We start from the raw sequence: 16,142 nt of genomic DNA on the forward strand, positions 1-16,142 counted from the left end.
ATGCGGCAAGTGATAGCATGTGGGGAAGATGATGAGACGTTGGATCACACAACGTACTAAGAAGGCTCACAGTTATTGGGCATTATGTAGACCGCTCGTAGTCTCGAAATGGGGCCTGTATCCGAGGATAGACCACTGGTTCTACAAGAGCGTGATTAGAACAATACTTACGCTTCAGTAGTATAGTGATTTGGAGACTATTCTGGAAATCCGACCCATTGACATGCAGATTAAGTGTGTGGCAACCACTGCGGCTATGAGACTTAAGGCGATGGGAGAATGGATATAGAATGGGAGCAGGTCATATAATCGTGATATAAGCGAGGCGACGATAGGATAGATGGATCAAAGCTAGAGGACAGACTGGGCCTAGGGGTCCAAATTGAGAACCAAGGGACTGAGATCTGTTTTCGACTGCCAGACCACAATACGATCCTGAGAGCAAAGATTCGGGGCGATTAAGGAATGCGTAGGCTGATTTTCACGCGGGGATGGTGAGTGTGAACATCATTACGGACAGTTAATTAGCCATCAGGGCAATAACAACTAGGACGGTAAGGTCGCGAACAGTCTGGGAGTGTAAGGAGATTAACGCTATGTCATGTCCAATGTCGTTATTATAAAAATATGAATAGAAATAGAAAATGTATGTATTTCCTTGAAAATAGATTTTCATAGACTTTTTAAAGTGTTTTGCGTTGCCTGTGGATTGTATCGGTGGGGACAGTGAGTTCCATAAACGGATTGCGTTTTCAAAGAAATTCCATTCAGAAATTAATAGGCGATAACGAGGTTGGTCGATGCGGCAAGTGATAGCATGTGGGGAAGATGATGAGACGTTGGATCACACAACGTACTAAGAAGGCTCACAGTTATTGGGCATTATGTAGACCGCTCGTAGTTTCGAAATGGGGCCTGTATCCGAGGATAGACTACTGGTTCTACAAGAGCGTGATTAGAACAATACTTACGCTTCAGTAGTATAGTGATTTGGAGACTATTCTGGAAATCCGACCCATCGACATGCAGATTAAGTGTGTGGCAACCACTGCGGCTATGAGACTTAAGGCGATGGGAGAATGGATATAGAATGGGAGCAGGTCATATAATCGTGATATAAGCGAGGCGACGATAGGATAGATGGATCAAAGCTAGAGGACAGACTGGGCCTAGGGGTCCAAATTGAGAACCAAGGGACTGAGATCTGTTTTCGACTGCCAGACCACAATACGATCCTGAGAGCAAAGATTCGGGGCGATTAAGGAATGCGTAGGCTGGTTTTCACGCGGGGATGGTGAGTGTGAACATCATTACGGACAGTTAATTAGCCATCAGGGCAATAACAACTAGGACGGTAAGGTCGCGAACAGTCTGGGAGTGTAAGGAGATTAACGCTATGTCATGTCCAATGTCGTTATTATAAAAATATGAATAGAAATAGAAAATGTATGTATTTCCTTGAAAATAGATTTTCATAGACTTTTTAAAGTGTTTTGCGTTGCCTGTGGATTGTATCGGTGGGGGCAGTGAGTTCCATAAACGGATTGCGTTTTCAAAGAAATTCCATTCAGAAATTAATAGGCGATAACGAGGTTGGTCGATGCGGCAAGTGATAGCATGTGGGGAAGATGATGAGACGTTGGATCATTTCCTATATCATTGTTATAAAAATAAGAATAGAAAATGTAAGTATTTCCTTGAAAATAGTTTATTATAGACTTTTTAAGGAGTTTTGCTTTGCCTGTGGATTGTATCGATGGGGGTAGTGAGTTCCATAAACGGATTGCATTTACAAAGAAATGCTATTCAGAAATTAATAGGCGATACCAAGGTTGGATGAATGAACATTCTTCGGTTTGTTCTTCCAAATTGAAGCTTTTGATATAGAAATTCTAAACATCTTTCATATATTAACTCTATGCGAAGATCTCTAATTTTTTGCTTTTTTTCTCTTGAGACGTACTTTATGATCGAAGATATTTTAACGATGGAAAAAGAAAGCTAGAGAGTGTTAAAAATTTAATTTACACGTAAAAAATATTTTATTTTTTATATACTATTTCAACATTATATCCTGGCATCGAACTTACATCGAACTTCATGATACGCCGATGTTATTTTTTTTTTTTTTGACATTTTTGGGAAACAACTTAATTTTAAAAAACCTTAATTATGTTACATATATATTATTGAACATTTTCGCATTTGTGGTTTGAAAAAGATCATAAAAATGTAAAAGAGAACATAAACTTAAAGATGTTTATTAAGAAATAGTTTTAAATCGTGAGGATGAGATGTCTCTTAACAAATAGCTTAACAACAATATAAAAAACCTACACAATGGCACCCAATTAGCTGGTATGGCGAATGTGCAGAACATCCTTGTGACGTCATTGATAGTTTCTGGGAGCAGATGTAGAATTTTGTTTAGCAGACAGTGTGTAATTGGGGGAATTTGTTTGTTTCTTGAGATTTCCCGTATGTGCAACACCATTCACAGGCGTCCAACGTTGGACATTAGCTGGTGCCATACATGTGCCTTGCTGTCTTTTATCTGTTGGCGCTGGCGTTGTGATTGTGGTTGCAGAAGAGACCACGCCAGGCTGTGTTATGGTTCTTTTTGTAATTTGAATGTTTCGCAAATTTAACATTCCCTTGGCTGTACTCGCAGATGTACTTGGTGTACTCGCGGCAATTGTAGATATTGATGTAGATGTGTGTGATGTAGAATTGGGTGTGCTGACTAGAGGCATGTGAATCCTAGTGATTTTGGCGTTTGCCTCATTGCTTACAGCTTTAGTCAGGTTCTTGAATGGAATGCAGCGTATGGATGAATTGCTCAAGGTTGCATTGTTATTTGCTACAATGTGTGTTTTCGGACCTTGTTTAACAAGATTTGCGTTCTTGAATTGCAGAGTATGCAGTGTACTCTTGTCTATTACGCCAATAATAGGCGATTGGCATACGTTGATAGATTTTTCTTTATTGGCATCACCGGCAGTGCTAACTGTAAACGAACTGCCGGTTGGTGCCAATGAAACGACTCTCGGTTGCTGGACCTTGGCTGGCGATGTAACAACATTGTTGTAAAGCGGGGTAATAACTTGTTCACTCACAAAATTATCATGCTGAACTTTGGGTGTCAGCTTATTGTTCGTTACTTCTGTTGCGGTGCTGGTGTCTGCGGGCTCCTCTGGTATGCTGGAATTAATTGAATCACTCATCTCAGCAGAATTTACAACTCTATTTTGATTTTGTTCTAACGTTGTTTCGACTACCTCGATATTTGCTTGGTGTTGTCTCTTCATTGCTTTTAACTCTAAGTCGCATAAAATTTGCATCACCTTCACCTTCCCCTCCGCGGCTATGTCTATTGGCAATTTTTTCATTGATTCACTTACACTTTTGAAAAATAAATCAAATGAATTCTCTTGTTCCGAATTTGTGTGTGCAGCTTGAGAAGAAGCGGCTGATCCTGACGATGGTGCTTGAGAAGTATTGGTAATCTGTTGCTGTACTTGTTGTTGTATCAGCGGCCCCAAGCAGGAAGCAAGTGTAAGGGGTGTAGATAAAATACTGGCAAATAACGACGATGCGTTAGTTTCATTTACTCTCCTTTGAGAACGGGTTCTTTTGGCGCGCTTGGAACGTTCCGCAGCATTTCTACATGAATTGTTATTTTCGTTGGTTTTTCCGGATCGTTGCAATAAATAATCTAGGACTTCGTGTTCATCCATATTTTCCGACCTACAATTTACAAACAGATATACAGTATTAAAAGACAAGCCATAAATGTGCACAGCATTCCGTTTTACAATTTTTATTTATTTATAATTTTACTCAATTTATAGCAAAGATAAGGTAAGTATTAACAGATAATACGAGTAAAAAAGTAATATGGTCAGATATAATTATATATGTATATGCAATTCCATTCTAATGGGTGTGACATTTTTACTGAAATATACGAATATATCTTCTGAGCAAATATGTTTAAAAACTTCACTTTATATGAATTTTGTAGTACAGGTGTAATAACACAGAGTAAAACATTTCGAACATTTTATTCCATGAAATTATCTTTCACGATTGTTCATCACATGCACTGAATAAAGAATAATTTAGTTAGTTAACGTTGAACCATAACGAAGTTCATTTGATGTAATTATATTTAAGAAATGCGCTATGTGAAGTTCAACTTTATTCGAAAGTAGTTTATTTTAACTCAACCATTATGTCACTTTTTTTGGATGTGTGGATAAACACTTCGAAACCTTATGCGCGAAATACAGATTTTGTCATATCCAATTACATATAATTATATCTGATGCTATATATAACTATATCTGGTAGTAGATATGAATGCATATGGGACCAGTTATAATTATATTTTTATATATATGATAATATCCAAAGAAATATGCTAGACATAACTATATCCAGCCGGGGATATAATTATACCTCGCCTTAGGTATACCTCGCCTTATATATAACTATATCTGGTAGTAGATATAAATGTATATGGGACCAGTTATAATTATATTTTTATATATATCATAATATCCAAAGAGATATGCTAGACATAACTATATCCAGCCGGGGATATAATTATACCTCGCCTTAGTTATAATTGCATCTTGGGCCATATACATGTATATCTTGCGCTACAAATAACTAAATTTTGCCCTTTCAGTGTTTTAACGTAGAAATGCTTTTATTTTATTTTAAATTATATTCCAAATAATATATTTACATTAGCAATCCTAAAGCACCAGGCATTTTACTAACAAAGTTTGCAATTCTAAAAACTTGAGATATTTTCTGGTTTTTTAATATTAAAACAATTGATAATATGTGATATATGTGAGTTTTATTTTCTAAATGTAATATGGTAACAGAATGTAAAGTATATTCAACATTTATAATAACATTTGTCGTCCAAAGTTTTTTCCCGTGGACGCCTTTTATTGAGATTCCATTGCAGGATAATATTGTCCGCCTTTAGACCTTTGTTTAATGCTTTCTATTCAAAGAATAGCATAGCAAAAAACATTTAAAAGCAAAGAATGTGTTGTTGCTAGAAGCATCTGACTGGTTTCCTGTATCGCGATTTCATTTTCGACCAAGAAAAATCATCAGCAGTAGATGTCAAATGGATCATGGTGCTTTACAACCATTCAAACTAGAGTAAGTTATAAAGCACACATCTGAATTTGAACAGGGCTCTTTAAGACGACTTGATTCATAAGCGTAATAGAAAACAAATCAAATCTTACTTCCCTTATTCAAATCCAACTTATCCAACGATGCTAATAGCAACAAACACAAACATCTTTTGCAAAACTCTTTTGTCTTTCGCACGGCGATCGCCCAACGGTTGATTCTGACAGTGCTGTTTTGTGTATAGGTAGTGACCTACACTACATGTGGCGTGCCTTTCGTTTGGTTGTCTGTTTGCAGTTTCTTTTTTGGTCTTGAAATCTTATTGAGATTCCACTGCAGGATATTGTCCGGCTTCAGACAATTGTTTAATGCGTTCTATTTAAAGAATAGTATAGCTAAAAACATTTAAAAGTTAGCAAAGAGTGTGTTGTTGCTAGAAGCATTTGGGTGGTATCCTGTATCGCGATTTCATTTTCGACCAAGAAAAATCATCAGCAGGAGATGTCAAATGGATCATGGAGTTTTACCACCATTCCAACTTAAAATTCATTATGAGATTAAAAAGGGACGTCAGATGTTGCCCATAAAGGTAACCAGCGGCAGACGTTTATTTCATTGTTGCAAATTTCATCGAAATCAGATGAAAAATGCTCCTTTTACGGGCTCAATACTCTACTTCGGCATACTCTATATTCCAATATGGCCCGATTTGGACCACATTAAAAAAAATGTGTAGGGGTCTACCAAAACTCACTGTTCCAAATTCCATCGAAATCGGATAAAAATGCTCCTTTTAAGGGCTCAATACTCTACACATGAACGATATGTTTGGTTTAAACAGCTCACGCACGTTCGTGCTTTGTTTCGTGTCAAACATCTTCAGTTTGGTTTGTAATTTAACCATGAATCGTCTTACAAACGAACAACACTTGCAAATTATTGAATTTTATTATCAAAATGCGTGCTCTGTTAGGAAAGTTCATCGTCATCATTTTATCGTTAGTTTAATTCATCTAATAAAGCGGATATTCGGGCTATTGTGACTAAATTTCGCATAAAATTTACATTGTTGAACATTAAACCACCAACACGCTTACGTAGAGTGCGAACTGAAGAAAATATCGCAGTTGCATCGGCCAGTGTTAATGATGACCATTAATAATCGATTCGTCGCCGTTCGCAGCAATTGGGCCTCTGTTACTCAACAACGTGGAAAATTTTGCAGAAGGATTTAGGTGTGAAGCCTTTCAGAACACAGCTGGTACAAGAATTGAAGCCAAACGACATACCACAACGCAGAATTTTTATGAATGAGCTCGTGGGATGATATCCAATTTTTTTTTTTTGCCCAAAATGTAAAACCTTGACTCGCATGACATGTACAGCGGTCAAAAAAAGTATTCATCATTAGCAAAATTGATAATAAATTCACTTATTTTGGGTAATTGAAGAAAATTTAAAGTAAACAAATAATGCAGTTTTATGCAATAGTTTATTTTTCGTAATATGTTTTAAAATAAATTCAAAAAATAAATTTAATTAGCGCAAAAATGCAATTTTATATAATAACACCAAAAACAGAACAAAAAAAGTATTCATCATTGATGTGCTATCATCAAAGTCAAATTCAAATATTATTTGGGAATCCCCCTTTTCTGTTTTATTTAGTAAAGGAGGCTTTGCCCTTGACAGCAAATATTTAATTTCATTGAAAATATAGTTTTTGTCAAAATGGGTCGTAAGCAAAACGAGGTTTCTGATGAGGTAAAAGTTTTGATAATAAAACACCACAGGAATGGTTTAACTCAAAAAACTATCAGTGAAATATTAAATAGACCACGATCTACTATACAATCCATCATCAGAAAGTGGACAGAAACGAAAACTGTTGACAATAAACCAAGATCTGGTCGACCAAAAGCACTTTCAGTTGGAGATGTGCGTTGGCTAGTGCGGCAAGTTCAGAAAACTCCGAAGACAAATGCGACCATTCTTCGTAAAAACACTATGGAATATTTAGGGAAGGAAGTTACTACACAAACAATTCGAAATACACTCAAAAGGCATAGTTACAGAGGAAGAACTGTACGTAAGAAGCCCTTTATAATTAAAATAAACCGAGTGAAAAGGCTAAACTTCGCAAAAATGTATGTAAAACAGCCCGAATCATTTTGGAAAACAGTCATTTTTGCAGACGAGAGCAAGTTTAATCTTTTTGGGTGCGATGGAAAGGTCATAGTGTACAGAAAACCAAATACAGAGCTTGAAGAACGAAACACAGTTGCTACTGTAAAACATGGTGGAGGTGGTTTAATGGTTTGGGGGTGTATGGCGGCTTCAGGAGCGGGAAATCTTGAAATTATTAATGGAGTAATGGATCATAAGTATTACATTGACATTTAAAGAGGAATTTAAAAGATAGTGCTGTAAAACTTGGGCTTGGTAATAACTTTCAATATTATCAAGATAATGACCCCAAACATTCTGCTTTAAATACCAAGATGTGGATGCTGTATAACTGCCCCAAAGTCATTAAAACTCCTCCTCAAAGTCCCGACTTGAACCCAATTGAACATCTTTGGGAACATCTCGAACGCAAATTGAGAACGCGCAATTTTTCGAGCAAGAGTCAAATGCAACAGGTGATAATGGAGGAATGGACTAATATAGACAAAAATATAACCGCTAAATTAGTCCAATCGATGTCAAACCGTTTAAAAGAAGTTATAAGACGCGGTGGTCGAATAACAAAGTATTAATTTTTTTAAATTATGTTATTTATTTTTTTGTTTTTTTGCAAAGATGAATACTTTTTTTGTTTAATTTTTTGTGTTCAGCTGTAAAATGGCCCTTTTTGTTCCAATAAATACTATTTTTTTCTTTAAAAACAATGAAATTGTGTACATATATATCACACAAGCACTACTGCATCATTAGTTTAATATGTTTTTATTCCAATTGTGTTTTGTAGACTTATTAAAAAAAAAACATTGAATGATGAATACTTTTTTTGACCGCTGTAGTTTCAACAAGACGGTGCCACATGCCACACAGCACGCGTAAGAATGGACTTATTGAGATGCGAGTTCGGTGAACATTATATTGCACGTTCGGGACCGGTCAATTGGCCGCCTATAACGTGCGATTAAACGCCTTTAGATTATTTTTTGTGGGGCTATGTCAAAGCTTATGTCTATACAGACAAGCCCGCTTGAATTGACGCATTAGAAGACAACATTGAAGCATTTATTCGTGAGATACCGTGCGAAATGTTGGAAGGATGATCTTCAAAGATTAAATTATATGGACCTTACTATCGATTCAAAAAAAGATTTCAATGGATATCTGATGCCAGATATAATTGGATCTGGCCATTTCAACTTTTTTTTACTCGGGATGTATTTTTTCGTCTTCTAGACAGTACCCACGCAACAACATATATAAATACAAAGACTTTGCTGAGTATTGAGATCCATATAGCTCACCTTCAGATCCCCTTTTTGTAAAAATTATTAGATTTTTGTAGTAAAAAGACAACATATTTAAATTCAGCACATTTAATTAATTCGAATTAAAGTACATGAATTAAGTCAGTTAAGTAAATTTTTTTTTTTTTTTGAAAGAATAAAATTGGTTTATTGAGTTTATAGCCGCTTTAATTGAATTATTCAGCTTGTCATAAATGCAAATTACAAAATCGTTTGTTATTAATAAAAATTTCTTTATAGCACCGATTTAAGTAAAATGAAAGTTAAATCGGGCACGAAAAAGTGAAACTAACGTTTTAAGTCGAATTCTAAAATGAAAACTTTAGTAAAACGCGGAACGATTTGAAACATACGGGACATGTTTCATATCGTACATATAAACAAAGCCCATAGTTGCCATGTTTTGGTACTTGGCATGCGTACGAAATTTAAACACCAACACCACAATTGTATACAAACTTTGCATTGATTCATTTTTTAAGTCAGCTTTTATATGTAACTTTTGGAAAATAGATTGCTTTTGTTTTGCTTGCTCCCAGATCTTGAAGACATTGAGAGCTATGGGTTCATTTCATATCCACAGTAATGAATTTGTTTGGCAAATTTGTTATCTCCTTTCAAAATCATGTCACATGGGATACAACATTTGGGAAGATTCACAGAGTTTACACATATTATTTTAATAACTTTTGTCTTGGTCCGAAATGGACAGGGCAGCCAAGGCTCTCCAAGACCTCAAAAATATTTTCTGGAACCATGTATTGCTTCCTTTAAAGTATTTTGGGTGAATAATTTCAGTATGAGCAGATTCATCTGAGCTATTTTCCTTCTAGTCTGTTTCATTTCATATCCATAATTTCATCATCGTACAAAACAGCAAATTGGGAAGCATTAATACACCTAAGCTATCTTTCCATATTCCCAATGGTAAAACCGTTCATTACATTTACTATTTGTGTTGCATTATCGGATGTAGGTTATCTGTCATTTCTATATTTGAAACACGAGTAGATACATTTTTCGATAATGGCATTTAAAGCTCAATACTGTACCCTGACCGAACGGCTGCTTTTAATTCATTTTACTTTCTATCTGTCGGATAGTTGTATACTAGCCAAGGATCTTACTATCGTCTTTCGGACCAATTTTCTCCAAATAATCTTTTAGTCCGGTAAAAAAAATTTTTGTAAAACGGTTCCAGAAAATAATTGTTGAGTTGCCCTTGCTTTTTATAGGCTTTATATAAACGGAAGTTTGATAACATTTTTTAACGTCGGTGGCCGAACACTTTTCAAAAACTAACGCCTTTCACTTGAGAGTTACAGCAGGATTAGTACACAGCAGCATTGATTCCTAATGTCAAACTATGACTGCTTCATCATGGCTTACCAAACTGGTATGTGCAAACATCTCCACAATTGCTTTGTTTCTCCCTTGAAATAAGTAATTCGATGAGGCTTTTTCTCCTTCAGACTTATGATTGTGAATTTCATTTCGTTTTTTACACTTTTGCAACCAGCCATTACAATATTCACATTTCCAACTACCATCTACGATTTATTTCTTTTTGGCGGAAAGGTGACGATATAATGATATGATTTGGCTTTTCGTTGGTGTCCACTAAAGAACCCAGGTGGTTGGCGTCATAGGATGACATGCTAACCTATGCGCCACAGATGAAATACTACGGTATGGAATACCTTCGTTATAGAGAAACTGACTAAAATTGGGTTTAATTTGACCTTAGTGCAAAAATAAACAAGCACACAGTGAGATAGAATCGAAAAAATTATAAAACAAATCTGCCGTTTGAGAACAATCAGAGATAACTTTGAAATTTTTAATGGTAAAATTTGAAGACTCTAGGTATTGCGGTCCGATTCTCAAAGCAAGTTATAGCATGTTTACCCTACACATGCTATAACTTGCTTTGAGAATCGGGGAAGATGATGAGACGTTGGAGCATTTTCTTTGTCATTGCCGGGCTTTCGCGTCTAACAGATACCGGCACTTAGGTGGTGACACAACACAAGACATGAACCAACTTAGGGGAGTTGTATTGAAAGCAATTAAGGATTTTGTAAGTAGCACGGAATTCCTAACTTAAAATTTTCTTTATAGTTTTTAGAGCGCACAACAAGCCGATTACGGGCTTAGGCGTATGTCCATAGTGGCATGGGACGGATTAATATTTGCACCCTCTTTTCAACCTAACCTACACCACTTGTATATACATTTTTTATCAACGTTTTAATAAATAATGATCGATTTAAATATTCGCGTTCTTAAATTTCCAAAATTCCCGGTAAATAAAAATATACCGAATTCACAAAAGAGAGATTTCGAACGGTTTTACTCGTTCACGTATGCGGTAATTCGGCCCCTGGTCAATGTAAATGTGACTTATTTTACCGTTATTATTATTTTGTGGATGTCTGCAAGTGCGTTAATGATCAACAATGAATGAAATTCGTTATAGAGAGCTTAGTTTGTGAGAGATTAATTTGCGTTTTAAAAGCATTTTGTTATAGAGAGATTCAAATGGCTCAAAAAAGATGTGTTTTATATTTTTATTCGTGTTTATGTAACGTAAATAAATAGTATTGTACAATGTCAAACAGATTTGGGCAATTTGAAGGAAAGAATAAATATATTCAGATTACAGAATGTAAAGGGCGATTTTTTAGCTATTACCTTTAAGGCAACACTGTGTTTTGTGTCACAAACATCTTCAGTTTAACCATGAATCGTCTTACAAACGAACAACGCTTGCAAATTATTGAGTTTTATTATCAAAATGCGAGCTCTGCTAGGAAAGTTCGTCGCGCGCTTCTTCCATTTTATGGTTAGTTTAATCGATCCACTAAAGCTTTTCGGACTATTGTGACTAAATTTCGCATTAAATTTATTGGGTTGCCCAAAAAGTAATTGCGGATTTTTCATATAGTCGGCGTTGACAAATTTTTTCACAGCTTGTGACTCTGTAATTGCATTCTTTCTTCTGTCAGTTATCAGCTGTTACTTTTAGCTTGCTTTAGAAAAAAAGTGTAAAAAAAGTATATTTGATTAAAGTTCATTCTAAGTTTTATTAAACATGCATTTACTTTCTTTTAAAAAATCCGCAATTACTTTTTGAGCAACCCAATACATACTTTACTTTAATTGGCTATGACGGAACATTTGTTCCATTAGCCGAACGTAGAATAGCGTTCCAAGCGCTTCGAGAAAACGAAAATTTAATAGAAAAAGAATAAACTCATTTTTACTTTAAGGAAAGAAAACAAAATCTTCGATTTCAATCAAATCAAGAAATAGCATCGTGAATTGTGGATTTACATTTTTTTCGTTCGTTAATAATTTAGTAAATTGCGACTATACGGAAGAAGCTTCATACGAAGAATGGAAGAAATGTTCAAGCTAGTCTTAAAACAAATGCATGCACAACAGCAGCGGAGCAATTTGGCAATACAGGAGCTTATTAAAACATTGGGAACCGGCAAAGTGTCCGAGACCAGTACTTCAATTCGACATGTGGTACGCTCGTTACGAAAGCATCCAAGAGACTTAACTTTTGATAAAACCGTAACGAAGCTCACAGAACTGTTCGGTCTTCATACTTTGTTGTTCAATTTGAGATACAGCTGTCTGCAAATTACAAAAAATGCCGCAACAGATTTGATCACATACGCAGGTATTGTGAACAGACAATGTGAATTGAAGATCGTAACAATTAGTGTGCCATATCTATTCACATCTGCATTTCGCATAATCTTCCCTAGCAGGATATTAAAGAGATCACACGATAGGCTGTCTCCTTGTCTGAAACCTCGTTTGTTATTAAATGGTTCCGAAAAATTCTTTCATATTCTTACTGAGGAACGCGTTTCAGCATGTGTCATCCTGCAGTACTATTAATTTTTCAGGGATAACAATTTTAGACACGGTTTGAAATACCTTTATTAGACTTATTCCTCTGTATTTGGCACATTCCGTCTTGTCTCCTTTCTTGTGTACGGATTAAAGTATGCTGAGGTTCCTATCATCGGGTATGCGTTCTTCTAGCCAGATAAGCGGATGCATACACCTAGTCAGCGGGTCGCCTCCGGTCTTAAATAGTTCAGCGGGTAACCCGTTGGCTCTTCCTGCCTTGTTGTTCTTCAGTAGAGTCACTACTACTTGGCCCTCATTCCAACTAGGAGGCAAACATTCTATACCATCATAATTGATTGGTTTTGCGGAATCCTTTTCGCCGCCAGCATCGGACAATAACAGTTGGGTAAAACGTTCTTTCCATATTCTCAGCATGCTTTCTGTGTCAGTTACCAGATTTCCTTCTTTGTCTCTGCAGGAGGATGTGCCTGCACCAAAGCCATCGGTTTGATGTTTAATTCTTTGGTAGAATTTCCGGACTTCGTTCCGACTCCTGTCCATCTCAATTCGCTCACACGCATGTCTTTCCATTTCCTTTCTCTTTCTGCGGAATAGACGTTTCTCCCCTTTCCTTTTCTCCCGATACCTCTCCTTCATCTGGCGCGTTGCTATCGATTGCAGGGTTGCTCTATATTCATTCTTGGCTTCAGTAACTTCTCGACACTCTTGGTCGTATCATGGCTTTCTTGGCGGAGGCTTCCGGTACTCAAGTACAGATTTCGCAGCATTTGCCATGGAGTGGGCAATGGTTTGTCACTGCGCCGTTATATCATCGGAACACGAAGTGATTTCATCAAGCAGTTGGGTCCGTCGAGTGGAGTATGCCGCTGCCTTCCATATATCACAACGTGATCAATTCGATTCCTCATGTTTTGAACGGGTGACAGCCATGTGGCTTTGTGAATATTTTTATATTGAAATCTGGTGCTACTAACTACCATGTTTTTTGCCGTGGCGAAATCTATCAGCCTCAACCCATTTCTGGACGTTATCTCGTGGAGGCTAAACTTTCTGACTGTTGGACCAAAAATGTCTTCTTTTCCTATCATCGCATCAAAATCCCCCAGAACAATTTTGATATCATGGGGTGGGCAGCGGTCATATTCTCTCTCTAGGCGCTCGTAGAAAATATCCTTGGTGTGCTCGTCTTTGTCTTGCGTCGGGGCATGGGCACAAATAAGGCTGATGTTGAAGAATTTGGCTTTTATGCGTATTGTGGCTAGCCTAAATTACAAATTTGAACATTAAACCACCAACCCGCTTAAGTAGAGCACAAACTGAAGAAAATATTGCAGCTGTATCGGCCAGTGTTAATGATGACCATCAATTATCAATTCGCCGCCGTCCGCAGCAATTGGACCTCTGTTACCCAACAACGTGGAAAATTTAGCAGAAGGATTTAGGTGTGAAGCCTTTCAAAATGCAGCTGGTGCAAGAATTGAAGCAACGGTGAATTTTTGGTGAATGGGTTTTTGAAAGTTGACCGAAGATCCACTTTTTTATCGAATAATTGTGTTCAGCGACGAAGCTCATTTTTGACTCAATGGGTACGTAAATAACAGAATTGTCGATTTTGGATTGAAGATCAGCCAAAAGCATTGCAAGAGCTACCAGTGTATCCAGAAGAAGTCATAGTTTGGAGCGGTTTATGGGCTGGTGACATCATTGAACCTTACTTCTTCAAAGATGATGCGAAGCGTAACGTAACTGTGAATGGTGAGCGCTATCGTGGATTGATATCCAACTTTTTTTGCCAAAATATAAAAGCTTGATTTGCATGACATGTGGTTTCAACAAAACGGTGCCACATGCCACACAGCACGCGTAATGATAGACTTATTGAGAGGGGAGTTCGGTGAACATTTTATTGCACATTCGGGACCAGTCAGGTCAATTGGCCGCCGATATCGTGCGATTTTGCGCCTTTAGACTTTTTTTGTGGGGTTATGTCAAACAGATGACCGCTTCAATTGACGCATTGGAAGACAACATTGAACATTAATCTTGAAACATTAAATTATATTGACCGTACTATCGATTCAAAAAATGATTTCATGTGTTTTCTGAATTTTATGTTCTTTTTTTAACTTTCCTATAGCTCTTAAAAAATCACCCTATATTTATTCATTTCAATGACAAAAAGTATACAAACAAATTAAAAATGGTCATTCGAACTTACTTGACGGTCCAATTGTCATCTTGCTCGGATATTAAAATTTCTTCTATATCATTATCTACCAGTTCAATATCATCAACTTCATTGTCAGTGTTTTGTTCGCTATGTCTCCGTTTTTCTCGCTTTGCTTTGGCTACTTGATGTTGCTTAACTACTGCCTGTCGGTGCGTCTTTGAATTGCTATGGTTCCTCAAAAATAATGTCTTGTAATAAACATCATTATCGCAATATCGACAATGAACATGAAGTGGTTTCTTAGATTGCTCTATCCAGGAGAAGAGCTTTTGCATTTCCTCTAAGGTGTTCTTGTATGAACTATTTTGTTGGGGCTCGTTTTCGGGTTTGTCTAATTCTTGTGTGTTTGGTTTTTTTAAAATATTGCGGCGCGCAGATGTAGTGGATTCAGCTTCACGCTTTGGGCATTTGCCGCTTTCTTGTGTACTCATGGCCTCATTACGTGTTCGCTCTTCTTGCAGTTTTTGCCTTCGCAACTGGTTTACCGTGCGGAAGTGCTTTCCAGAACGCTGATGTTTATAAACATTTTTTATGGATCGTATATACAATGACTGTTCGCACACCTTGCAAAACGCATAGTTTGACCGCACTTCTCTGCGTTTATAAGTCAACCAGGAAAATCTCTTTTGCCATTGCTTAACTAAGGTAAGGAATGATGGTACTTTTATAGCAGGTTTCGGGGACGATTCATTACGTTGGTGGCTAGAGCTGGCTTCTTCCACAATCACTTCCCTTTTAACTAACTTTGAGTTTTTTTTCCTGCAAAGAAAGAGCATTGCTTTGTTTTTGTTTTATTTACTTATAAAAATATATATACAGTTATGTGCGAAAAATAATAGGGACACTTCTGGTTTTTAACAAGTTTTGAATTACGGATGCGGCTACATTGTGTTCTAGCAGCTCATTAGTTACTTAACGAAGTCTTGTGTTCAAAAATGGCTTGAATCACCCTAGGGATAGAGTCGGTTCAGTTCTAGCGAATAGAAGCGGGTACATGTACTTACGAAGCTTAAATAATTGACCAAAATTCATTTAAGATGGACGAAAGTAGTCCTCTTACTTGAGTTTTAACGATATTCCACTGACTTTCAATTGAATTTAGATTCGTAGACTTTAGGTGCCACTCCAGGGCAGATATTTTATTGCTCCTAAACCAAGGATATCTTTTTTATCTGACTTGCCTATAGTTTTCAGATAATATAAGGATACAATTCCGTACAATTTTAACGTAATCTGTAGATATTACGATGTCATATATACGATACATGAGACTCACTCTATTGTATAGCAATCTTTGATTTCAGTTAGTTCAGATAGAAAAATTGTGGATAGTCGAGATGAAGATTTAAGTCGCTTCGCTTCATTTACAA

General features: G+C 36.6%; 1 protein-coding gene across 1 annotated transcript in view; it reads right to left on the bottom strand.

The window, feature by feature from the left end:
• Positions 1-2,018: 2,018 nt before the first annotated feature.
• Positions 2,019-16,142, bottom strand: part of LOC106087332 (protein suppressor of variegation 3-7) — a 37,421-nt gene continuing 23,297 nt past the window's right edge. The window contains exons 8-9 of the mRNA XM_013252341.2: positions 14,761-15,531; positions 2,019-3,747 (exon numbers count right to left, since the gene is read on the bottom strand). Coding sequence (XP_013107795.2) covers positions 2,391-3,747; positions 14,761-15,531 — 2,128 coding nt within the window. The 3' untranslated portion in view covers positions 2,019-2,390. The remainder of the gene's footprint in view (positions 3,748-14,760; positions 15,532-16,142) is intronic.

Source organism: Stomoxys calcitrans, chromosome 2, assembly GCF_963082655.1.
Source record: "Stomoxys calcitrans chromosome 2, idStoCalc2.1, whole genome shotgun sequence".
Lineage (NCBI taxonomy): Eukaryota > Metazoa > Arthropoda > Insecta > Diptera > Muscidae > Stomoxys > Stomoxys calcitrans.